A 26357-nucleotide genomic window follows, 5' to 3' on the forward strand; every position below is an offset into this window, starting at 1 on the left:
CTGCCTCATTTTCACTGGGGAGGTTTTTTATCCAGCAACAGCCAACCAGGAGAGCCATGTTCCAGGACAGGAGGAAACTACCACCCCAGCAACTCCCTACACCACTAACACAGCTAATCCCAGAGCAGGGACTCTGGCAGATGCTTAAAACCTGTTGCTGCAGAGGCACCTTCCCAAGTTTCATTTCAACCATCCTCTTTCCAAAGGAAACCACAGCCGCAGGTCTCCAAGGGTAAGACAACAAACCACCACCGCCAGGCTCCACTTGGAGCACGTGCTGAGCTGAGTAATACAGAAAGGAAAAAGCTGCTTACTCTGAGTGTCTTCGCGATCGGGGAAGGAGAGGACGGGGGAGAGTCTGACTGAGCCTTCCTGCTCCGAGTGTATTCCTTACTCCTGGTGTACAGGGACGACATGGCCTCGCGGGCTGGGTGTCTTTGAGAAGCAACACCAGTTCTTGCTCTCCTGTCGCTCTACGGCGCTGGGCAGGTCCTTCTTCCAAGGTCAGAACAAACTAATTAAACTATTCACAGCTCTGGTAATTAAACCCTGCTGTTTAGGGTGTATAATTTTAGGCATTAATCTGCTGCAGGGAGAGCTGAGGCTCCACAATGTTTCTCGTCCGAGTAGAAGAAGAGAAGGTGTCAAGGACTCGCTGTGCTCCGGCGCCAGGTGCTGCTCCGTGCCAGCCTCACCGCCCGGACCCCGTCCCAACTTCTCCACAAAAGGACATTTCCCCTTGTCCAGAGCGTGCCACAGCACCAGGGGGATCTATCTCCCCCCAGAACTGCAGGAGGCAAAAACTCCCGGCTCAAGAAGAGAGCTGGAAAACCGGCTGGGTTTCTCTAGACATGAAACTTCTGCCAAAAAAAAAAAAAAGGCAAAAAAAGGGAAAGGAAAAGCAAAGCCTGATTTACTCCAGAGTGCGGCCGCGAGCTCTGCCCTCGCTGCGCAGAGCTGCACGCTCTGAGTGAAACACAAAAGCATAAATCAGGAACAAACGCTGGTTTGGAAAGGGGCAGTCCAGCTGAAGTTGGGTTTTGTTCCATCCTCCTCCTCCACCTCCTCCTCCTCCTCCTCCCGGCGCCGTTACCCGCGCACAGGCTTCTCCGTCCCTCCCGCCGCTGCCTTCTGACATTCCAGATCCTGACTCGCTCCGCGAGGAATGCTGGAGGGCAGCCAGAAGCAGCGATTCACTTTCAGCTTGGGATTTGGGCTGCCAAATTGGGTTTGGGATTGGGCTTGGGATTTGGGCAGGGAAAAAAAAAAAGAAAAAAGGAGATGGGGAGAAAAGAGAATCCCTCCCAAGCTCCCAAGGCCTGTAGGGCTGCAAGTGGGATGTCGAGGTGAGACTGACCTTTGCAAAGCCTGAATTCCAGGAGGCTGCGACAAAGGGAGATGATTTAAAGGCCGTGGAGCAGCTCATGCCATGAAAGGGAGGACACACTCTGGCAGCACAACAGGATTTTTGTTGTTTGCTCACAAGCCTGTTTGGGCTGTGACAGGGCAGCACAGAGCTTGTGTAATGTACACTGGTTCAAGGGAGTGTTCGGGATCAAGGAGGAGGGAGAGGAGCTTGGAGGAAAGGACAGAGGGTGTGGAGAGCACGTACCTCTCCCAAACTCCCAGCTCTCTGCCAAGCTCTGCTGCAGCACAAGCTCACTGGAAAGTGGCAGGACTGCTCTATTCAAAGGCAAGTGCTTGTCCCTCACGTCCCATCAAAATAAGCCCATGGGATGTTCCTTTGAAAAATGCCCTCAAATCACCATGAATGATTTAGTAGCTCACAGAATCATACAGAATCACACAAAACCACAGACTGTTTGGGGTTGGAAGAAACCTTGAGATCATCCACTCCAACAACCCTGCCAAGGCAGGGTCACCTGGAGCAGGTGACACAGGAATGCATCCAGCTCTTACACACGAAGTCCATCTTGGAGTCATAAGGTTGAAAATCTATGATTTTTGTTGCTGGAAAGGCATCAGCCCAGTTATCTGCACTGGGCCAGTTCCAGTAAGGCTCAGCTGGACTCATTCACACCCACTTGACCTGGCCACTGACTGAGTCACTGGCAGCCTGGGGTCATCCTATCCACGTCCTGATCCACCTCACAGGCTGCTTAACATCAAACAATTCCTACCAAGGCCAGGTTGGATGGGGTTTGGAACACCCTGGTCTAGTGGAAGGTGTTCCTGCCCATGGCAGGGGGGTGGAGCAAGATTAGCTTTAAGATCCTGTCCAACCCAAACCATTCTGCAAAGTGAAAAATAATATCTATATAAAAACATTTTAAGAGTATTACCCCACTCTCGTTGCTCTGAAGTATTGTCCCTTTCTGCACCCTGCTTGGCACCCTGGGGATTTCACTGGCACATAGCTGGGGAAGGAGCTTGGAATAGCAGCTGCAGTAATTTCTCCTGCCACCCAGCACCTTCACTCTCCAGGGGCAATGCAGCATTGCTGAGCAACCAGGGAGAGCGGGAGACAGGGCTGCTGGATTGTCCTGCACTAAGAAAGTCACAGTGAGATCAGGTTTCTACTTGATATTCATCATGAGGAAGGAGGGGACTTGTCATCCACTGACTGCAGCAGGGGGGAAAAAAGGTTTGAACAGGTCCAATTCTGCCTGGTGATACCTCCACGTTCCTGTTTAAAGGTATGGAAATGAAGTCCACACACACAAAAAGGCAGTGACAGGCACCCAGCTGCTCCAGGAGTCTGGAGCAGGACCTTGATCTTTCCAGCCTCCATCTGTTGCTCTCATCACCCACCTCTCCCCGCGTCTGGAGCCCAACTCTGCTGTACAAGGTAATTCAGACATTTTAAATGCATATTTATAGACCCTGCACACAGGCATGATCCTTTCACACCAGTTCTCAGTTTCTGGGGTTTCAAAACAGTGTAAGTGAAACTGGGCAAACCCGTGTGGCCAGCACTGCACTGGGGTGTCCCGGTCCCAGCTCCCAGGCTGCCAGAGCCCAGCTTAGTCACCAAGGTGGAGTTACACAGCACAGAATTGCAGGGCTTGGCTTCCCCTCCCATCCAGTCCCAAACAATCTGTTGTCATATCCCTCCACGGTCATGCTTCTGCTGAGGAGTGGCCAGAAAGCTCCAAAATCAACATTTTGGTACAGAACTCACAGCCCAAAACCAAAACACAGCCTGAGCTATTCCCTACTAATTAAAAGTTAATTAGTCATCCAGTGCAGATCTCTCACAGATTGAGTGGACAGTAACTCATTCTAGAGAGAAGGGAAGGTCTGATTAGCCAGGAGACAGAAAGCAGCACGAGATGCAATATGGCAAAACACAATGGTTTTCATCATTATTCCAACAAATGTCTGATTTAGGGGGTTATTCCTGCTGTTTTGTACAGTTGTCCCCTGTGCAAGATGAAACACGACGCTCCTTCGCTGCTGTTCCTCACAGCCCGAGCTTTGTCATATTCAAGGTTGTGGTTTAGATCTGACTGTTCCTGTCTGTTCACGAGATTCCTCAGTAGGAACCAGGCTGGTACCTGCTCTAGCTGTGGTGCTGTGTACTTTGCTAAGGGATATTTATACAGCCTCCAGAAAGACATGCAAAAAAATCACCTTCCGTGAGCATTTTCACAAGCTCAGCACACAAACCCCTAAGATTGCCCAGACCTTCACTTCATGCTGGGGCCTATTTCTGGGCAAAATCACCTTAGAGTTTCTCCTCATCTTGGACTATGGCAGCACAACTATACTACAGTATAATGCCTTTCCTATATTTATATGAAATAGTTTATTCCTGTAGTTAGGGCTGTGGTCTTGGCTATGATCACTCTTCAGACACTCTCGCCCAGAAAGTGGTCAGGTTCTTCCTTCAGAGGGTGGTCGGGCACTGACCAGGCTCCCCGGGGCAGTGGGCACAGCACCAAGGCTGACAGAGCTCAAGGAGTGTTTGGACAATGTTCTCAGGGACAGGGTGGGATTGTTGGCGTGTCCTGAGTGGGGCCAGGAGATGGACTCAATGGTCCTTGTGGGTCCTTTGCAGCTCAGGAGATTCCATGATCTTTCCTTGTCCGTTCAGATGTCTGTCCTCTCCCTTTCTTTGGTGATGACACCTGTGTTTGTACCCCATTTTTAAAATTACTTAAGACAGGAGAACCCATAACCAAGAAAATGACGTACCAGAAATAGGATGAAGCCCTAAGCTAAATATTTGAGAGGAACACACAAACACCCCTTTTATCTGTGCTGAAAATCTTCACCTACAGAACATGATGCTGGTAAAATAAATGTCAGCATCACTGTAACATTCCAGCCTGCAGCAGACAAAACTGGGAAACAAAGGTGGGAAGTTGAAGCCAGAGCTGCAGTGATGCTCAGGGGTGATGTGAACCCACGGCACATTCTCTGAGAGTGGAGGAGAAGCCCTCTTGGGAGACCAGAATTCTAATAAAACTTGAAGAATGAGAGTACTTGGTATTTTTGGAACAAATTATCCCAAAACTATATCTTTAATGTCCTAGCTGTCATTTTCCACAGCAGGTTTAACACACTGCCTTGTACCTCACTGAATTACTTCCCATCCAGCTGATTTCTTTCATCCACAGACAAACCTCCTCTATGTCCCAGCACAGCCACGTCCTGGAGAGCACGTTGGCTCAGCTGGGGTAGGAGACACAAACTGGGCCCACACAGCTCCAGGCCATTTTTCACACTGTGACCTTCCCTCAGGGCTTCTCACAGCCAGGGACCATCCCTGTTCCACCACACAACCCTGCAGACCACCCATCAGGGGGAAGGTGGCATCCAACACTCCTCCAGGTACAACTGGGCACTCACAGGGACCAATCCCAACAGGCAGCTTGGACACAGCTCCCCTGATCTGGAGCGTGAGAGGATTCAGCCACATGGGTGATGCCTCAATGCTGGGGAACAGTTTGAGTTGGGACTATGACACAGCCTTTGAGGGCAGGGATGAGTCTCAGTGGTGGCACAGCCCTTGCTGAGACCCTCTCCTGTGCTGGGCCAAGTAATGCAAGAACACAGAGCTGCACTGCTACATGTGAATTCCAACCCAACTGGATGAGCAGCAAGAGGATGAGGCAAGAAAGAGGTTCACGTTTTCCTTTGAACCTGTCACAGAATCACAGAATTGTTATGGTTTGAAAAGCCCTCCAAGGTCATCAGGTCTGACCGCTGAACACTTCCAGGGATGGTGACTCCACCACTGCCCTGGGCAGCCTGGGCCAGGGTTTGACCACCCTTTTGGGGAAGAAATTTTCCCAGTATCCAACCTAAACCTCTCGTGGTGCAACTTGAGGCTGTTTTCTGTCATCCTGTCCCTTGTTCCCTGGGAGCAGAGCCCAACTCCCACCGGGCTCCACCCTCCTGTCAGGGAGCTGGAGAGAGTGAGAGGGTTCTCCCTGAGCCTCCTTTTCTCCAGGCTCCCCAGCCTATCACTGAGGCCATTTTGCTCACTTTGAGAAGCAGAGAACCCCCCCTAATTGCTTCCTGCAACCCCAGACACCTCAGGTACATGGGGGTACCCCTTTCTACACAGTTCATCTGTTTGCTATTAAATTAAACAAATCTTCCCAACCCTCCCTTCTGGATTTCCCACCTGCACAGTTTGTCTGTTGAGTCATGTTCTGGTCCAGGAAAACACTGAAATCTGTAATTTTATGCAATACTTAAATCAACTCTAAAGCTGCATTTATTCTCATGACACTTCTCCAGAGAAACAGAGTGAAATAACCAGTGCTGTTGTTCACAAGAACCAGGCTACAAAGCCACTACGTGCCCAGAAAACAATTGGGTATAAAGTAGTTCTGTAAAAAATTCAGAGAATTAGAGAATCCCAGATGATTTGGGTTGGAAGGGAACTTAAAGCTCATCTTGTTTCACATCCTGCCATAGGCAGGGTACACCTTCCACCACCACCAGGTTGCTCCAAGCCCCGTCCAATGTGGCCTTGAACACTTCCAGGGATGGGGTAGCCACAGCTTCTCTGGGCACCCTGTGCCAGAAACTCAGTTTAATCGTGAAAAACCCATTAACCATCAAACCATTGTCATGGGTTATAGAGAACAGAGTCAGGATTAGATTTCCCACTGCTTTTATGTCACTGGACTGGCCCACAAAACTGAAATCCATAGTGCCACAGTCCTGCACCTCCCTTTTGTAATTACATTTATAGTGTGGGCAAAGTTTAATAAATCCTGTGATTCATTTCACCTCAGAATGTCCTATATTTGTGACTATTCCACGCCAAAATAACATGCATTCTTTGTGCATCCTAAATGGTACCAGTGCTCTGGCCCTGGAAGAGGATCCAGCCTCACACCTGTCTCCCACTACCTCTGAATTGGCCCAAGTGTTGTTATTTGCAAAGGAAAAGCCCATGACCTGTTGGGTCAGGTTGGGTCTGACAAGGGAACAGTTTTGGTTACACACAAAGGGCTCCACAGCCAGAGGAAGGTTTACAGTCCCTGGTCACTGCACCAGGGTACCAGTCACTGCTTCTTCTACACGGGATCTTGCAGTAAAAAGTCTCTAGAATATTACCAGAAATTTGGAGAGGAATTCACCTGGAAACAAAAGGCTGAGCTTTGTTAACCCTCCTGCTCTCACCCCTTTAATCACTGCACCCACTGCTCTCTGTGCAAAGAAATTCTGCTGGTTCTGGAGAAAACCTGCTCGTTTCAGTGCATAATGAGTGAATTTGGAACTAGCAGCACCTTCACTTAACTCAGGGGATGTGAGCAAAAGCCACTCTTCAAAAGTGACCACAGAACCAGAGAATCATCGTGTCATTAAGACTGGAAAAGACTTTTAAGACCATTGACCCTATTCCATAGGGTGGTGTTTGTTGTTTTTTCCCCTGACGAGGCTGTTCTGCTTTAGCTACAGAGATGCTCCCAGAGCAGGAAAAGGAATGAGCTGCAGCTCAGGGGTTAGTGGCATTTGTTGGTTGGTTGTTTTTTTGTGTTTTTAATTGGTCTTTTTAAACCTAGAAAATTTAGTGAGTCAGCTCCACTCTTACCCTCTGCATTGGTTATTAACAGTCAGGTTCTCGTGACACTGTACGTAACCTGAGCAGGTAATTTTGGCTGAGAATGTCATTGTACAGTCAGAGAGCTAAAAACCAGCTCCAAAATACAGATTATTACCCCTGGGGCATAGTCATAAAGAGCTGAGGGGCTGCTGGATTACAGCAACAAATGTGCTGAACAGCAGCTACAGCCAAGGAACTGTGTGCATAGAACAGCCAAGGAACTGTCTGTATATGGCTGGATAAACACTTAAATATATGTATGAATTTCTTCAGCAGTAACAAGACCAAGACCTATTGCATTTAAAATAAGTTGTTAAAACGTTACTCGTACTCTAGCCTACAATCTGTACTTCTGGGGATTTGATTCAGCTTATTTAATGGAACTTTGTACCTCAAGATTCAGTAATTCAAATAAATAATAATAATGATAATAATAATAGTAATAGCTCCTCTACAGCAACTGTACATGATACATAAAGCCCACTGTAAATAAATGACTTTAAAATTAAAAGCAAGCTTTAGAGGGTCAATTACAGCTCTGCAGGGTTTATTTAGCTCTGCAAGACACTCAGGGTTATGTTGGGCACAGATTGCTGGAGGGCTGGAGCAAAGCAACGTCAGGCAGTGGCTGTGCTGTAATTGGGATGTGCAGGCACTGCTGCAGTTTCCCATAAATGGAATCCAAACTGAGGAGGGAACACGCTTCCATCCACAGAGGAGCAGGATTCCCAGGAGCAGATCTCCCTTGCAGAGACGAAGCAGAAGGAAAAGATCTTCCTCTCCTCCCAGACACACACACAGCAGCTGACAGCCTATAACTGCATGTATACCAGCAGCCTTCCCCCACTTTTTATTCCCATCACCAAATTTATCATAATAAGGCTTGAAGTGCCACCCCTTAGACATACCTGGATTAGCACTGAGCAGCACACGCAGATCATTTTAGTGTGGGCTGAGAATAGCACATTTTAAATATACAATTTCAGAATCCTTTGCTTTTTCCTTTCTTATAAATAGATTCAATAAAAAGCAGGGGTGAAGAGAGTTCAGAAAGCAGCATTCTCAGCAGGGAAACATCATTTTAGCAGCTGCAAGTGCCCAATTCTGCATGCAGGAGAAATGTCTTCCAGCAGTTCTGTGGAGCAGAGTTGAGTTTTTGGAAGAACAGGTAAGGTGCCTTGGACACTCAAATCCAGCATGTACAGCAGGATGGGAAGCTGGAGTGTTCACCAGCCCCTCTGGGGACATCCCTAACTTCAGAGGGGGAGAAATGGATTTAAAGAGGAGGCTGCAGAGAGGGTTTCACTGTCTTGAGTTCATCATCACTTGAAGATAAAGCTCAGGACAAGCCAGTAAATGAAACCAGACCTGCACTTCCAGAGCAAAGGAACAGGGAACCTAGGAGAGGGACCTGCAGGAGGTAGGACAAACCCACAGTTTGAGAGTATCAAAACCAGAAATGTTTCTGAGAGAGTCCACAAAAGTTCATGTTCCCTCTCTGAATGTGCTATTAAACTATATTTCATAGAATCACGGAATCTTCTGAGCTGGAAGGAACCCTCAAAGATCACTGAGTCCAACTCCTGGCTCTGCACAAACACCCCAACAATCCCACCCTGTCCCTGAGAGTGTTGTCCAAACACTCCCTGAGCTCTGGCAGGGCCATGACCACTGTCCTGGGGAGCCTGTTCAGTGCCCAACCACCCTCTGGGGGAAGAACCTTTCCTGATATCCAGTCTAACCCTCCCCTGACACAGGTTGATGGCAGAGGTAACAGAAATGGATAGCAACAGGGGCAATAATCAGCAACAACAAACCAACACAGCAGCAACAGGCTCCTGTTGGAGGGGACAAATGTGGCAGTTTTGCCAAAAATAAATGTCTCAGAGACTACAGAAGTGATTCCATTCAAGGCTGTAAATGTAGCCTGGGGTGACCGTGGCACTGCCTGTTGTCCTGCCACAATCCTCCCCAGGTCTGTACACCAGCAGGAGGACTGGTGTCTACGGGGAACTTGCTTCATGTCCACCCAAAACCCAGCTCTGCCTTTCCACAGTGGGGCTTCTTTCCCCAACTCAATACCATGTTCTGTTCATAAAAAGCAGGATGATAAAATCATAGAATCAAGGATTGTTAAGGTTGGAAAAGACTTTTAAGATTGAGTCTAACCCCTCCCCCAGCACTGCCATATTCACCACTAAACCATATCCCCAAGCGCCACATCCACACATTTTTGGACACTTCCATGGATGGTGACTCCATCACTGCCCTGGGCAGCCTGGGCCAGGGCCTGATCAGCCTTTCTGTGCAGAAATTTTCCCAGTACCCAACCTGAACCTCCTGTGGTACAACTTGAGGCCGTTTCCTCTTGTCCTGTCCCTTGTTCCCTGGGAGTAGAGCCTGATCACCCCCCTCAGCTCCAAACTCCTGTCAGGGAGTTGGAGAGAGCAAGAAGGTCCCCCTTGAGCCTCCTTTTCTCTAGGCTGAGCCCCCCCAGCACCTTCAGCTGCTCCTGGTGCTCCAGACCCTTCCCCAGCTCTGTTCCCTTCTCTGGACACGCTCCAGCAAACCCAGAGTGATGCTTTGCTCACAAGTCCAGTTTGAGCATTGCTTACCCCAAAAATCAAGTGATTTCACCCAGTTATAGACATTAAAGATAAAGAAGGGTTGGAACATAGTATTTTCCAGTGGAAGCTGCTCTGTGGCTGCACTCAGCAAATGTTTCCTCATAGGTTCCCTCTTCCTGATCCAGGTTCTTACAAGGATGAATCACAAACATGCCAAGTTACTGAGGAGGAACGTGGCAACAATTTGTACAGGAATGAACAGGTCATGTCAGGAAAGCAGAGAAAGCAAACAGCAGTACAAGAACCAGATGGAAACAGCTATTTCAAGCTAAGGGACTTTCCAAAATATGACATAGAGAAATAGAAATGTCGGGGCACTCACAGTAGTCATGATCAATTCTGTTCTTCATCCACATTCATCACATTCTCCATACCCACCCCAGCCACTCCACGGCTGCAAAACCTGTCTGTCTAACTGTGCTTCAAACCTATTTCTGGCTTTCCTTCACCAGCAGCAGGTTGTGGTGCAGAAGGTTATGTTCACTCCCAAGGATGAAATCTAAGAGCAATGAAAAGTCTACATATATGGTCAACACCCACTCAACAACAGTGCCCAGTGCTGGGTACATGGTAGGTACCTACAATAGAATCAGAATGGTCTGGGTTGGAAGGGACCTTAAAGCCCATCCAGTTACATCTCCCTGCCGTGGGCAGGGACACCTTCCACTAGCCCAGGTTGCTCCAAGCCCTGTTCAACCTGGCCTTGGACACTTCCAGGGATGGGGCAGCCACAGCTTCTCTGGGCAAACTGTGCCAGGGCCTCACCACCCCCACAGGGAGGAATTTTTTCCTAATATCTGATCTCAAGCTACCCTCTGTCAGTTTGAATCCATTCCTCTTGTCACTACATGCTCTTGTAAAAAGTCCCTCTCCACCTTCCTTGTAGGCTCCCAATACGAATAATGAAGCGTGTATTAAAGCAGAGCAGGTGGAAAATTCCTGCCAGGAAGCAATTTTGCAGTTAAGGATTCAACATCTTGACATACAAATAATGAAGCAGCTTCTGCCAAACAATTTTACTTCTCATAGGGAAACTCCATGTCCAAGAGCAAAAAACTGACGACGACTTTCCAAACATGAGGTTTTTTCTGAAGAGAAGCATGTGGGAAGATACAAACTCTGAACAAAAAGTGACCTTTTAAAGACAAGGGGGACAAACAGCTTCACCACACTCGCATCACTGCAACACACAATTTTTCCTACAGTAGTTGTTTCCAAAGGATATTTTATTGCCAGAGAATTTAACTTCAGTTTTCCAAACAAATTTAGATTACTCCTCAGTTCTCTCTTAGCCATGTGGCAATACAGCTTCAGCTTTTTACTCCTTCTGGACATATATGGGAGATAAATAATTTACTACTTAAATGTGGGACTGCACCAGCCTGCAACAGGAGGCCACGGCCATGAGATAAGGATGATTGACTTCACGGGGGCTTTGCCACAGAGAAGCATTCATGGAATCCTGGAATCACTGAATTGCTTGGGTTGGAACTTTAAAGACCATCTCATTTCACCCCCCTGCCATGGGCAGGGACACCTTCTACCAGATCACGTTGCTCCAAGCCCTGTCCAACCTGGCCTTGGACATTTCCAGCTTCTCTGGGCAACCTGTGCCAGCACCTTGCGACCCTCACAATGAAGAATTTCTTTGCAGTATCCCATCTAACCCTGTCCTCTGCCAGTGTGAAGCCATTCTCCCTTGTCCTGTCACTCCATCCCTTGTCCAAAGTCCCTCTCCAGTTCTCCTGGAGCCCTTTTAGGCACTGGAAGGGGCTCTAAGGTCTCCCTGGAGCCTTCTCTTCTCCAGGTGAGCACTCCCAGCTCTCCCAGCCTGGCTCCAGAGCAGAGGGGCTCCAGCCCTCAGAGCATCTCCGTGGCCTCCTCTGAACTGTCTCCAGCAGCTCCATGTTCTTCTGATGCTGGGGCCCCACAGCTGGATGCAGAACTCCAAGTGGGGATTCTCCAGCATCCCAGGGAGAAGGGCCAGGAAATAAGCCCCAAGCATGGCACATCCCAGCTCCAGCCCTCTCCCACTGTACCCCCAACCCACCTTTCTCCAAGGTGTCACCAGGACATGGCCATTAAGGCGTACCCAGGCATCTACTGCTGTAGGCAGGAATTTCAACCTACAGCATCAGATTTTTTGGAGGATAACTTCAGCCACATCAGGAGAGACATCCTCCCCAGCCTGCTGGATGATTGACACCAAGGTACAATCACCAGCTCCCAGAGGGGCTCAGAACCTGCTCGAAGCAGTTCAGCAGTCAGAGATACTTCTCCTTTCCATAATTTTGAGCGTGTCATGAGGAGAGTTTGACAGTTTCCTACAAAAAGTGGCACGATACTCCATTACATATACAATCACAACCATATGCTGTTAACCTTTAAAAAGCCAAAAATTATAAACACAATTAGACATAAAATGATAGATAGATTTATTCTGTCTTTGGGATATGGTCCAGGAGCAATGCTGCTCCTCAGGGCAGCAGGTCTGGGCTAACAGCCACACTGGACGGAGTGGTTCTGACTCCTGGAGTGGCTGGGCTGTGTCCACGCTGCACTGGGGAGATGCACACACACATGGATCCTGCTGCCACCCTATCCATCACACTGCTCCCAGCCCCTGCTGGGAGAAAAGCAAAAGGATCCCAGGACCCTTGTGCAATAGCTGCCATGTAGGCAAAGTAATGAACTGGGATCATCTGAACTAACAGCAGAGCCAGCAGAGGCCAAGGGAGCTGTGGGTGGGGGCTGCAGTGCCAACCTCGGCTCCACGGCTGCAGGGGGAAGGACTTGCTGACAACTGAGAAAGATCAGTCACCTCAGACTACACCAAAATTCTGACAGTAATCTACTAAACAAGATGCTAAAGCATAAAGTTACCTTAAATAGTTACGAGTCTGTGACCTTGGAAATAATTCCTGGAGGACTCACTGCTTTGCTTCATCTTCCCGGGACTCGCAGATAGGATTTTATGTTTTGGTTTTGTGTTACTCATCCCCATCCCCATCACAGCCACTGCTTCACATTACACCTTCCTAATTCAGCAATCTGGTGAATTAGAGGAATTCACCTGAAGGCATTTAGCTGTAACCCTGTAGTGCACATAACCCACTTGGATCACTTGGCTTTAGGCACAAACAATATGTTTTCCCAGAGCTGTAAACAGGAGCTCAGAGCCAGGCTGAGGAGTAAAGTGCTGCATCAACAGGGAGAGCAGCCAGCCAGGCTGATGCCCTTCTCCACACATTAAGGTTAAGAAAAACCAACACAAGCATGTCAGGCTGGAGAACTCATGAGGCAAATCCTCTGTGCAGATGTGAATGATTTGTGCAGAAATACTTGCAGAATGAATTTTGATTTCACTGTTGTCCACACCCTCCACCTCCCAGGGAAGCCAGGGCACTCTGAACACTGTGAGGCTGTTCTTCACCGTGCTCAGGCTCTGTGGCACAGCATCAGCTCACGCTCCTGCAGCACTTTGCTGCTATTTTCTATTGCTGTTCACACATATTAAAGACCTTTCCTCGCAGCATACACAGCCCATTAGAGCATTTTGTTTATAAACAGGACCAACCAGAGCCCATCTCTCCCAGCTTTACGTTACCCAGAATTAAATGCTCTCTGATTTAACTACACCACGCGAGTGACGCACGGTGCCACCTACGTGCCCTTGGACCGGAGCCAGATGGTTTCCCTCCCACGTCACACCACATCCCTGCTAGAAGTAAACATTCAAGGGTAAAACCAGGGGAAAATACTCGTATCTTTAATTCCCAGAAGGGAACCTGGGCCAGCAGCAATGAGGCATAGCATGAACACCACCGTCTAGCGCTGTCTGGATTAAAGGATTTTAGTTTCTTATCGGTCAGCCAGAAGTTCACCTATTTTGTTCCCTTTTACTGGTCAACTTTCCCTTGTATCCCAGCAAAACAGTGCAGCCCATGCAGACATACCTTACCATATTAGGCAATGTAAGTCCCGAAAGTGGAGGACTCGGAGCCTTCCCTGGCTTCCAAACACAGTCCGCAGGCACAGGGTCAGCCTGCACAACACTGGGAGAGGGGGCAATAACTCCTGGAGACTCCCAGTACAACCAGTCTGGCTACGACAGGCAAGTCACAAAACACTTAACAAAAGCTATTCCCGCTCTTCTAGTCATTCATCAAACCCATCTTTTACAAAAAGGCAAACAGCACGATGACAAAAGCTAAACTGAAGCCTCCGTGGAAGGATAAAATGGCACTGAAAGCAAAACTACAGGTGAGAAATAGGACACATCAAAATCAGGACTCCCAAATCATAGCTCTGAATCGGCAATAACATCAAGACATTTAGTTTGTATAAGGAATTTTCTAGTTCATTGGTCTTCCCTTAGAACTCATGGCATCAAGCTTAGAAATTCAGCCCTTCTTAAGACAGAGATTTAGTTTATATTGGTATCCAGTTGCATCTGGTGATTTCATGGTAACTGTACAATTAGGCAGAACATTTATTTACAAACCAGAGTGGGCCTGAGTGGTGCTTTGCAGAATGTAAAACACTCATTCCATAAATCAAAGCACAGAGAGACAGGAATGGAGCCTATTTAATCGACTTACTGCGATCGTAATCCATAATCAAGCGGTTCAGTGTTATTCTTGCATAAAAGTTAATTCCATTAACATGTCTGGGGTTTATACTGGGCTATACAGACTGTCTTGGAGGCAGTTCATGACCACAGACATTTTCTTTGACACTTTTACTGCCCATAAACTGTTATTTTACCAACACAACACTCGGTGTCTTCCCCTGAATTTGAAGCTTTCCTTTGACCAAGTCCCTCTGGATGAGGCATGTCTGTAATGCCCCTGCAGAGAACTGCAAGGAGATAAAATCCTTCAAATGATTACCAACATTTTCTATTTGTTCTGCATGGTCTGTCATCTAAAATATACTTTTCTTCCAAATTTGTTCCCAATTCTCCTGCTGTACAATAGCAATGGCAGAAGTTGCCCAGAGAAGCTGTGGCTGTCCCATCCCTGGAAGTGTTCCAGGCCAAGTTGGATGGGGCTTGGAGCAACCTGGGCTAGTGGAAGGTGTCCCTGCCCATGGCAGGCAGATGTAACAGGATAAGCTTTAAGGTCCCTTCCAACCCAAGCCAGTCTGTAATAGATTCCATCATTCTAAGTCAGGGTCAAGTCAAAGCCAGGAGAGCTGGGGATAAGGAAGCACCAGCTCTGAAATGGAACATTGGACCATTCTCTTTAGTCTTCATCGTCATTCTCCAACTGCTGCATCCTAAACTGGAGCCACTGATCCCTATTTGCACTGACTCTATTGTATTTGTCCTCACTGGTCTCACCAAGATGGAATTCCTGCAGTCACTAGCTTGAGGGATCAGGGAAGCTTTCCCAACACCAGTCTCTCCCCTGGCTCAGTCTGGGTCTAACAGGACCTCTCAGACTCTCCCAGTTTTTACTTTCTGAGAAACAGAGACAAGACTGTGGCCAAACTTTTCTTTGAGCTCAGGTCTCCCCAGACTGCACAAAAACTCTTTCCTTCACAGTGCCTTCCCAGTGGAACCATGAAAAAACCTCTCCTAAAGCTGCTTCCCCAGAGGCTTCTTCCAGCTGAAGCCCTTGTGCCCTTGAACATTTATTCCACAATAAAACTTTGTCTGCTCTTCCAACTTTCCACAGTGCATCCAGGCAGTCTGCATCCTGGGGAGAGAGGCGGGGTGGGAGCAGAACACACGGAGGATTCCGACACATCCCATTACAAGACAACTCAGTTGCCTAAAGCTCAGCCAGAGTGTCTGGGCTGGTTTCCCACGCTGGTGCTCACGAGCTCAGCCAAAATAATTCCTCCACTTCTGAGAAACAGTACAACATGTATTTGCTCCTTCTTTTTCCAAAACTGCCTTTACCTTTCCTTTGCTATTCTCCAGCACTGCAGAGCTTTCAGGAGGGATTTCAAGTAGGGCCTTTTTTTGGCTTCCATGAAAATACTCCCAATATCAGCCAAGACATAAACACTGGAGGAAAAATACAACTGCTCCCATAAAACCAGAGAGTTTTTGGGGATCTGCAACTAAAATGGGACGCTCCAGTGTGTTCAAGTTCACATCTTGGTGACATGGTGGCAACTCCCATTCTAGAATTATTACTATTGATTATTAATGATTATTAATTGTACTTTTTCCTTGGCACTAGAACTGAAAGAAAGGAGCTGCTCTGTGATTCCTGCCAAAGTGATGGTCAGTTAGGACAGAAACCTCTGATTTGGATCTAAAACAAGCCAGGGAAGACTGACCAAGTGACATGATGCTGGAGGCATGCAGCGAAGAAAATGAACTGGAAACTGGATAAAAACAAGATGACTGGGAAAATGGAAAAAACAGGTCTGGCACAGTGGGAGGAGAGTCTAACCCAGGTCTAATGTACGTGGGGTGTGTAAGAAAACAGGGTGCTGGTGCCCCAAAGCACCTGCACAAAGGGGCTGAGGGAACTGAAGAAAAGGTGCTCTGCTGTTAGATGGGAACCCACAAGAAAACCACAGGAAGTACAAGAAAAGGAATCCTTGCTGTCAATTTGGAGAAAACCAGCAGTAACTGTAAGAGACTGGGTGACCTTGAATTTTTGGGCAGGTGGGTTCTCCCGAAGTGCAGCTAATCCATTGACATGAGCAGTGAGGACTGTACTCAATTAAATCTTCAGCAATTTTAGGACTAGACTGCAGCAAGCCTTCAAACCTGCAGCCTCAGACACTCTTTTGTCTTAATTTAGCTAGTCTGGGACAACTTCCACGAAGAACAAGTCATTCCCAGCAAGTCCAAAACATTCCTGCGAGAAACAAGGTGTCCCTATTACAATTATTACTTTTTTACACATTACAAAACTCCCCTCCTCCAACCCTACCGTGAGACAGCAGAAATGTCAAACCAATTGTAACGATGACAAATGGCCAAATCTTTCCTGCAGGGCTCAGTGAGGATTTCATGAAGTTCTGCTCTGTGATGAGCAGAAACTCCCGTGGGAAGGGCTGGGCTCCTCAAAGCAGGTGATGCTTCTGGGAGCAGGAATATCCCACATTTCACACTGCAAAGTAAGCACTGGGGAAAGCAATGCCTGGCATGGAAAGATAAGCACATGCTAAAAGCCATCCCAGCACCACCTGAGTCTCTGGTCCCAGCAAGGCTCGCCGTGACTTTGCCGCATTCTGACCAACTATTGCAAGAAGAAAAACAAAAATAAGAGTCTGCAGAGTGTTACTGCCAATTTTCAGCAGTGAACCAGGTAATTCCAACTAAATGATGCTTCAATCACTCTACTGCATCACAAACCATAGGGAAAGGCTACCCCAAGTTCAATGTTTTCCAGCCAAAATGAAACATCCCACAAGCAGGCCGACCCCTACACAACCTTGCGTTTGCTGCTTCTCCCGAGTCTTGCACATTGTGTTTTAATAGTCTGGAAATGCATTTAGCTTTGACATTGTCACAGTCAGTCATGTTGTCAGGCTCAAATGTGTTTCAGACAGAGACAGACAAAACCAAAGGAAACCGAGGCAATTCAGAAAGACTCAGTAATTATTAAAAAAGGAAAGTAAGGGCCTCGAAGGATGAGACTATTGCAAGAACAGGGGAACATGGAACAACCTCTGACACGCTGCTTGTGAAGACAATTTCCCACAAGAAATCAAATCTGTGAGGAGACAGGAGAGCAGATTTCAGAAATACAAAACATACTGTCCAAAATAACAGTGTCAGGGTGATTCTGAGATCCAAGGTCACAGGTCTTGCCCAGGACACTTGATGGCCATGCTCTGCCAGCACCGTGGCCCAACAGCTTCGTGAGGCTCTTGCTCAGCCCTGCTCTGCTGCACTCCCTCCAGGCTCCAGAAATGCCCATGCAGCTCCCCAAGAGCCAACTCTGAACTTAGGCCAGTTCTGTAGATATTCTTTATCTTTCAGGAGAGAAATCAATAAAGAATTTGCTACTTGGAGGTGTCTCCCTGTTCATACTCAGCTACTGAGCAGAGCCTAAACCTCTCATATGGACAAGAATAAAGCCATAGAAGATTTCTCGCCACGAACACCCAGGAGTGAAACACCAATGATTTAGAGATATGGTCTCACTTACCCGAGTTTCCTTCACATCCTCGTTTCCATCAACTTCATCATCGTCCTAGGATGAAAAGCAAACAATATGATTAGGCAGCTTTGGAGACAACAAAACTTTATCACAGGGTGATAATTTTATTGTTTATAGAACCACAGAATTGTTAAGGTTGGAAAAGACCTCCAAGATCATCAAGTCCAACCTTTGACATCATGTCAATTAAACCATATCACAAATTGCCACGTCTACTTGTGTTTTGAACCCTTCCAGGAATGGTGACTCCACCACTGCTCTGGGCAGCCTGTGCCAGTGTCTGACCACCCTTCCAGTGAAGAAATGATCTGATGTTAAAGCTAAGGAGAAATGTCAAAACAAACGCCTGTCCAGATGTTTTTGGCTGATTATCAAATCAGTTTTGGTGACCTAATGACTATTTAGAAGATCTTTGTACTGAGAACAGAATGACTCTCTCTGATGGCTCCTGCCATTCGAATGCTCCTGAAGAGTCAGGAGGAACAACAACTCCTTAATACACTCAGGGAACAAACATGACACTTGGGAAGACTGCTCATCTGAAATACTGACATAATACTGACTTTCAAAGAACATCTCTGCTTCAATTAGACCCCAGGAGGAGAGACTCATCATCCCAGACATCCTGCACTTGTGCAGCCTCTCAATTAGCCACTGCCTCTTTGTAACAGCTTTGGGATTTCATGGAGCAATGGGAAACTACCCCAGCATCCCAGCTGACTCCAGACTAAACTCGTTAACCATGATTTCATAATTCTTACTCTCTCTTGAATTTTCCTACCTGAGGCTCTAACCAAAGTCTGGAGGGTTAGATTTCTTCCCTCAGACTGAAGAAATCCTCTGAAACCAGGACTAAAAGAAATGACCATGACACAGACAGCTCTCCTGCACTTATGCTGTGAGTGTTCCCTGCTGCTGGGAGGGGACCCAGACACTGGTTTTATTCCTCACTGTCTTCCTTTCATGGGGCCTAAAGAGCAGACAAATTTGAGCTCAGAGGAATTTGAAAATACTTCAAGTGGCTTGTGACCTTCTTCTTTCAAAGGAATTAAAGACTTCTAATTTCTCCTCTCCCATGTGGGCCCTTTCACAGTCCTGCAGGGTTTCCACTGATTCGTGGCTCAGGAACAGGCAAACAGGGATGCACCACTTTGGATGTGCCAGTCTGAAATAGAGCTGAAGAGGGAAGGACTAATGGAAAATCAACTAACTGGGAAAAAAATCTGAAGCTTGGAATCAGAAGAAAATTCATCCTGGATACTACAGAATGAGTTTCTCTTTCTAAGGAACTCAAACTTACATCTTTTGTTGAGAAAATGATGCCGGTGCCTCTCCGTCTCTCTTTCGGCCGCCGCCGCTCCCGGATCGACTGTTTGTTCAGGGATCTGTCATCTGAATCCTGATCTTCACACTCTGGCCAAGCAAAGAAAGACTGCTTTGGTTTCAGTGATTTACATCTGTGCTTTTTGCTAAGGTTCTGGGGTTCTTTTCAAGCTGATCAAGGTCACCTTGGCTTGTGTTATATTACAAAGGAGTTATTAAACCAAATGTGTCCTCCTACAGCTGGATACTCACACTCCTTCTCTCATCAGAGACAGAGGTTACCCCAGCTAGCAGCTCTCCCCAGGTCATCCTGACTTTTCTGAGGACAAGCTGTACTAGAGGAACCTCTTCCCTCAGCTCTAATATCTAAATGCTCCATGGATCACTGTTTCACTTATTTATCCAAAATGGAAAACATCCTTTTATCCCTCTGTTACAAGCAATAGGAATTTGTTTAACTCCATTTAAACAAATAACATTTGTTTTGTGATGTGGCATCTCCCCTCAGAGCAACAAGTAAATCTGTTCTCTCTGTTTGTACACACTGAAAGTTCTAAAGCACACAGAGCTTTGCCTGCTCCTCACTCTCCTGGTACGTACCATTTTTCTCCATCTCTGTGGCTGCCCCTCTGAAGTCTGCTGGGTTCACAGAGTCCAGACCTAGATATTTATTTGTTCGAGTCAGGTATGAACTTGTATAGAGCAGAGGTGCTGCCGTCGAAGGAGACACGGGTGTGGTGGGTTTGTCAGGCTGTGCTGGGCACCTCAATCGCCGATAGACTGACTATAAACACAGAGCCATGACAGAGAGTCAGTAGAATGAAGAGGAACCAGCAGATCTGGGATTTCAGGGAATGTAGCAACCTTTCAGAGTGCAATGTTTTCTTTCCTGCTGCTGGAAGTGATCACTTGCATCTGCCAGATCAAGTTTATTCCATCAGATAGGGATGAATGTTAAAATAAACCATTGTACAGCTACAGTGTGAGAGTACTGTCCATGGCTGGGAGATCTGGGATCAACCCCTTTGTCTCTACAGCCAATGGCAGGATAAACAAGTTATCTAATAGAAATAAAATGATTCAGAGTGAAAAACCAGAGGTGATGGCAGGGGAAGAGAGAACTGGTCTCTCCAGCTTTCCATTAAACACGGAATATCTGTTGAAAAATGTGAACACAAATCCTCAGCCCAGACTGCACAGCGAGGATGGATCCAGGCCACATTTCTATCATTAGCCTTCTCATTCCACTTTCTGGGATTTACAGAGTCTTACTTTTTGGCAAGAAACAGAAAGGTGAAATTCCCAGTGGAGAGCAAAGGCATAGCTCAGCTCCAGCACCTCCAGATCCACCTCCCTCGTGCAGGTGCTGCTCCTCAGCATTGCTTCTTTCCAGCAAGTCTGCCCCCCCTTAAAATGAAAAGACACCCCCGGGAGAATTCCTCCTGATCTCAGCTATCCTAAACAGTTTCATTAGCTCTGAAGCAATGAGCACTGAGGGCACAAGGATCACCTCCTCATCCGTGCTCCTGCTCCACCGGGCCCGGCTCTCCTGCCTCTCGCTGCTCTCCTCGGGCTCGGTGCTCTCGGCTTTCTCGCTCTGCTGCTCCTGGGCCTGGCGCTCGGCCCGCGACCGGCTGAAGGTCCGCTCAGCCTCCTGAAGGTCTGTCAGGGTCACACCCTGCACAGAAAGGAAAGGAGAATTCTTAAATTTATGCATCGAATCCCAGACTGGTTTGGGTTGGATCTTAAAGCCCATCTCATTCCACCCCCCTTCTACGGGCAGGGACACCTTCCACTAGCCCAGGTTGTTCCAAGCCCCATCCAACCTGGCCTTGGACACTTCCAGGGATGGGGCAGCCACAGCTTCTCTGGGCAACCTGTGCCAGGGCCTCACCACCCTCACAGGAAAGAATTCCTTCCCAATATCCCATCTAACCCTGCCCTCTGGCAGTGGGAAGCCATTCACCCTTGTCTTGTCACTCCATCCCTTCTCCAAGTCCCTCTCCAGCTCTCTTGAAGCCTGTTTAGGCACTGGAAGGGGCTCTAAGGTCTCCCCAGAGCCTTCTCTTTTCCAAGCTGAAATTAGATTTCAAGTCTTCCAGGTCAGTTTAAAATGCTGCAGGCTCCCACCTGGCCAGGCTCAAGTTTCATTCGTAATGGTAAGAGAAAGAGAAGAATTCTCTTGCCTTTAATGTATTTCTCAGTGTACTGACACATCACTGACTCAAAGCAATCCAAATATATGTGATCACACTGCAAACTAAAAGGCAGGTATAGTGCAGAAAGGAAAGCTTGGAAATCTAACTCGTGTATGTTTGGGGGAGGGCTTTGTATTAACTGTCTGCAGGAACTTTGGCCAGAACCTCTCCAAAACAGTGTGAGTGCAGACAAGCTCCTTGTCCTAAGAAATAAAGTTAGAGAAGAAGAAAATCCTGCCTCTTTATAGAATCCCAGACTGGTTTGGGTTGGAAGGGACCTTAAAGTTCATCTCATTCCACCCCCTGCCACGGGCAGGGACACCTTCCACTAGCCCAGGTTGCTCCAAGCCCTGTCCAACCTGGCCTGGAACACTTCCAGGGATCCAGAGGCAGCCACAGCTTCTCTGGGGAAACCAATTCATCAGCTCTCTTCATCCAACACATGAATGTGAGTATTTCCATTCTTTACCTGGGTAGACCTGCGGGTCTGCCGGGCCTGCCTGGACCGTGCCTTCCTCAGTGATTCCGCTTCCTCATCCCGCACCGGAGTCAGATACGACCTGGAAAAAAAAAGGGGGGGGACACAAGAGGTTAAAGTAAAAGCAGATGCTCTGCTTTCTTCTCCCTTCAGACTCCTGAGCTATCATTTTCTTTCTTATGTACAAAAACAATTTTAGCTCCATCTACTACTGCTGCTGCTTTGGGACAACTCCCCCACGAGCACAAGACACACGTGCTCACAGCTCCTTCTCCCCAGAGCCCCTACATAAACCCTTGACAGTGCTGGACATACTCTCTTAAAAAACTGCACCTTTAAGAACATTATTTGCTCCATTCCATGTCATTGCAACATTACAGAAAACAATTCACCCTCTACCCCCTCTCCCTCAGATAAAGATCTCAGAACAGAAATCCTGCACTGGCACATTCCTCAGACCCTCCTTCCTGTCATTATAGTCCTGATCATATTCCCACAACCTGCTGGCTTCATCAATATGAAACCCATCACACCAGGAACTGGCTGAACTGCAGGCAAAAACCTTGGAAAAAGCCATGGAATTAAAGAAATGACCTTCACACTCTGCGTAAACCGAGCTCCTTAACACTGAAAACCCCATGGTTAAAACACAGAGCTGGGCACCACTGGATTTCATCAAACCTGGGAGAATTTGAGAGAATTATTCACATGAAAATACACAGACTTACTCTCTGCCCTGGCATTCTCTGGGAGGAACTGGTGAGGAATTGGGCAGTGCTCCCACAATCAGGGAGTGCACAGCAGTGATTTCCATAATGGAGTAGAGGCTTCAGTCTTAGGAACGATTAATTAAATTGGACTCCTCAGCCTGGTTAATAGGGAATGATTATTCACACTGTCCCATTGTACAGGGATAAGGGTGCTGGAATGTTCTTTGCAGTTCTATCACTGCCAGAGGTTAACAGTGTACCAGAGACCTGGATGTGTTCAAAGGGCAATGAGCCAAGTGAGGGATGAAGGTTTATCACAGAATAGGCTGACTTTGTCCTTGGACTCTTTTCCTGGTTCTCCACTAAGACCACCTTCACGGGAAAGATAATGGGCTGGAGAGGATTTGCATATGATCCAGTATGTTAAGACATTTATTAGAAAGTTCACTAAGCTGCTGCACTGTGACAAAACCAGAGAGAATCAGGAAATTTGGATCATTCTAAAATCATCTGCCACAGTGGGTTTTATCCACCCACAGGACCCGTGTTCAGGGCTGGTTCAGCTGTGCAGCAAATGTAGCCTGACCTCCAACCTTCAAGGGGCCTTCCTCAGCTTTTGGGTGGTACATCCATGGGAGCCAGTCATCCCACACTCCTTCTAGTGCCATGGGGCACATGTGAGTCTTCTCACCTGAAACTGGTGTAAGGATTTGACCTAATAAATTATGCCCTGAACATCCCTGATCTCCAGAGGCCAGGAGAAGTGCACAGGATCGATGGTCCGTGCTGGGGGGGATGCACTGCAGATTCCTAGAGGGACAGGCACTGATTTCTGCTCTCTGTGACCAGTGACAGGACCCGAGGGAACGGCTGGAGCTGTGTCAGGGCAGGTTTAAGCTGGATTTTAGGAAAAGGTTCTTCCCCCAGAGGGTGGCATTGGAACAGGATCCAAGGCTGCCAGAGCTCAAGGAGCATTTGGAAAACGCCCTCAGGGACACGGTGGAATTATTGGGGTGTCCGGTGCAGGACCAGGGGTTGGACTCGATGATCCTTGTGGGTCCCTTCCAGCTCAGGAGATTCCATGATTCCATGACCCCTGTCCTGGCAGCTGCCTGCAGCAGAGATGTCCCTGGCTGAGCTCGCAGAGCTGCACTCCCAGGGCGCGATTTATCACCTTCAGAGGAGCCTCCAGCACAGCCCATGTGGATGCACTGCAGAGGAGCTCATTTCTTCCCATTGATTATCCAGACAGACACACGAGCTGTGATGGATATGCCAACATGGGAAGCGCCTACACTTCAGAGGGATGATTGCCTCCCAAGAATTTGCTGTTTCATGAACAAAAAAAGCTGCTGTTTGATGAATGAAAGCTGTGCAACTCCTAATTTTGCAGAGCAGGAGTTCTGTTCTCCCTGCTGCAGTGTGTGCACTGCCCAGGTAATGGCACATTAAGGAAACAATAAGCATTTTCTGCAGCTTTTGACACAAGCAGAATCGCTGCTGTTTGCCCAGCAGCCAGAAGCAATAAGCCACCTACAGGAAGAAGGCATTTGCAAAATATACTGCAAATGAAGTTCAGAGTAGTAGTGAAAAAAAATAAATTCCTGAAACATATAAACCCAGTAAATCTGTAGCTCAGTATGGTGTAAGGTGAGCAGCTTACTGCAATGGTTTTGAATCAGTGGAATTTAAATCAGTGGAACTTACTCTGCCATGAGGACACAGGTATGTAGGAGCTGCAGGTATGTAGGAGCTGTGTCCACACATGGAAATAAGAAGAGGAAGGTGAGCCCTGCCTTTGCCTGAGGAGGAGTTTGGCTCACACAGGCAGGTCTGCAGCAGGCACACTGTGCTTGTCCCAGGATGTGGGAGCAACACCAGGCCACCTTCCAGCAGCTGAAATGCTTTTGCACACAAAAGGAAACAATACTGAGCTCCTGCCACGGATGTGGGAGAGGACAAAAAAGGTTTTCAAAGGAGCTTTCAGAAAAGGTTTGGCAAATCCGTGGGGAACAGGTCAGCCCCAGGCATGGGGAGGGCTCTGCGGCAGGGGCAGCCTGGGCAGTTTGCAGGAGGCTGCAGGATTTCCCTCGGTTCAGTGTTCAGCTGCAGCTTTGCTGTGGTTACAGCAAGAGAAAAACCATTTTGGGTCTGTTACCCCATCGTCCTCCCAGGCCTTTTCCCTCTGCTCTCCCAGAATTCATACAAAAATGCAAATATGCCACAGCATTATTAGCAAATTTGGGAATCCAAGCTGTAACAGGGACTTCAGCCGAGCACATTTTGCCAGTCGGAGCGGCTCAGCCGGGGCTGCAGCCGTTATCGATCACCAACTTTTGGGTTCTTTCCATTTACACAATTCATCACTTCCTGGAGCTCACCCAAAGCCATTTACAGCATGAAATAACCAAATTTTCTGAGGCAAGTCAGAAGAGCCACTGTACAGTCACTGAGCTGGTTTCTCCGAGGGAGCAGCTCCAGCCTGTTCCAGGTGCTGAAGGTGTCCGTGCTGTCAGTGTCTCAAACACACACAGCAGCCCCGTCCCTGCTGGCAATGCAGGCCCAGGAGGACTCTGCTCAGGGCTTTGTGTGCTTTGTTTTCTTCTGTGGGGGGAAGGGAGGGAAGTGCCAGATTTTACAGTTTTACAATGCGTTGCTTTGCTTACAAACTGAATTTTGAGAGACCCAAGTGTGCTAAATGAGCTGGAAGAAAGAGAGAGAACAAATGCACTGGAAGGAGATGGAGAGTCAGCTGCAGCTCAGAGTTGAGCTGGGCTGGGCTGGATGGCACAGGCAGAGCAGCAACACGCTGCTCTCCAAAGCAGAACCACTGCAGAGCACAGCAAGCTGCAGGGCACAGGCACCAAAGGGGGTGAGGCAGCCTGGAAACAATCCACAGCATTTTTAATTACGTTTTCAAGGAACACACTGCCTGCTCAAGTGCAGTGCCTTGTCATCCTACTAATTCAAGCACATATCCCAGGATCCAAGCAGATCTTTTTGCACTCTCTTTCCTCGCAATGAGTTTTCTCTGAGAAATTGATGAAATAAGAGCAGCCATCACGTCAAGCTCAAGGCACGTATAAAGCAGAACAGATTTTTACCAGAGTTTTGGCTGCAAGTTCAAGGAGCAGAATTGAAATTGTGAGAGATGTGTACGTGAGAGTCAGCAAAACCACTGCAGAGGTTTACAGCTTCCAGAGACAGAGACAAGTGTGTCCTGTTGCCATGAGAGAGCTACAGGCTCTTGGCTGGTGTATTAGCTATGAAAAAACCAGAATACTGAATGATGAACCTGGCTCCCACTTAATTCTGCCTATTTTCAAGAAAACACCTATTTTTCTCTGTCAACTCTTTCAATCAGGACAGTGCAACACAAAGGTGGATCTCAACTACTCACCACCATCTCAAGGCAAAAGGAGCATCAATAAAATACTAATAGAGGGGAAGATTCAAACCAGGGCTGGATATACAGGCTGGTAAGACAGGAACACAAGAGCAAATCTGTTAGAGAACCTTGGCCAGAGGAAAAGAAAAGAACATATTGTACAGAGAAACCTCTCCCAATGAATGATGCAGATAAAGAAGTTACAATCCCCTGTCTGTTGGTGCACAGGTAACAAGGACAGAAGATGAATTTCTCTAAGAAACACGCAACCTTCTGATAGTCCTTTCACAATGCTGGTCTCCTTTCCTGCCATCCTGAACTCTTTCAGGCATTCAGAGATTGAAGTGCTTGTGGCAAACACCATCCACCATCATGGAGTCCTTTGGCAGAACATCACCCAGTCCCAGAGAGAACAGCAAGAACATGCAAAACTTGGGAGTTTTACATCACCCATGTGTCAGAGCAGCT

General features: G+C 47.6%; 1 protein-coding gene across 9 annotated transcripts in view; it reads right to left on the bottom strand.

Annotated features, from left to right (window-relative positions):
* The window catches only part of PPP1R12B (protein phosphatase 1 regulatory subunit 12B), a 129954-nt gene that overhangs the window by 29571 nt on the left and 74026 nt on the right, over nucleotides 1-26357 (bottom strand). For 8 of the 9 annotated variants that reach the window (XM_027697753.1, XM_027697751.1, XM_027697759.1 and 5 more), the window contains 5 exons: nucleotides 21783-21873; nucleotides 20626-20793; nucleotides 19716-19899; nucleotides 19093-19205; nucleotides 17781-17825 (listed from right to left, as the gene is read on the bottom strand). In XM_027697753.1, the coding sequence (XP_027553554.1) occupies nucleotides 17781-17825; nucleotides 19093-19205; nucleotides 19716-19899; nucleotides 20626-20793; nucleotides 21783-21873 (601 nt within the window). Of the gene's footprint in view, nucleotides 1-314; nucleotides 1000-17780; nucleotides 17826-19092; nucleotides 19206-19715; nucleotides 19900-20625; nucleotides 20794-21782; nucleotides 21874-26357 lie in introns of those variants that run through there. The other variant, XM_027697761.1, reaches the window with a different exon arrangement.

This window comes from Neopelma chrysocephalum, unplaced genomic scaffold (assembly GCF_003984885.1).
Source record: "Neopelma chrysocephalum unplaced genomic scaffold, ASM398488v2 Primary Assembly neopelma1_122, whole genome shotgun sequence".
Taxonomy (NCBI): Eukaryota; Metazoa; Chordata; class Aves; order Passeriformes; family Pipridae; genus Neopelma; species Neopelma chrysocephalum.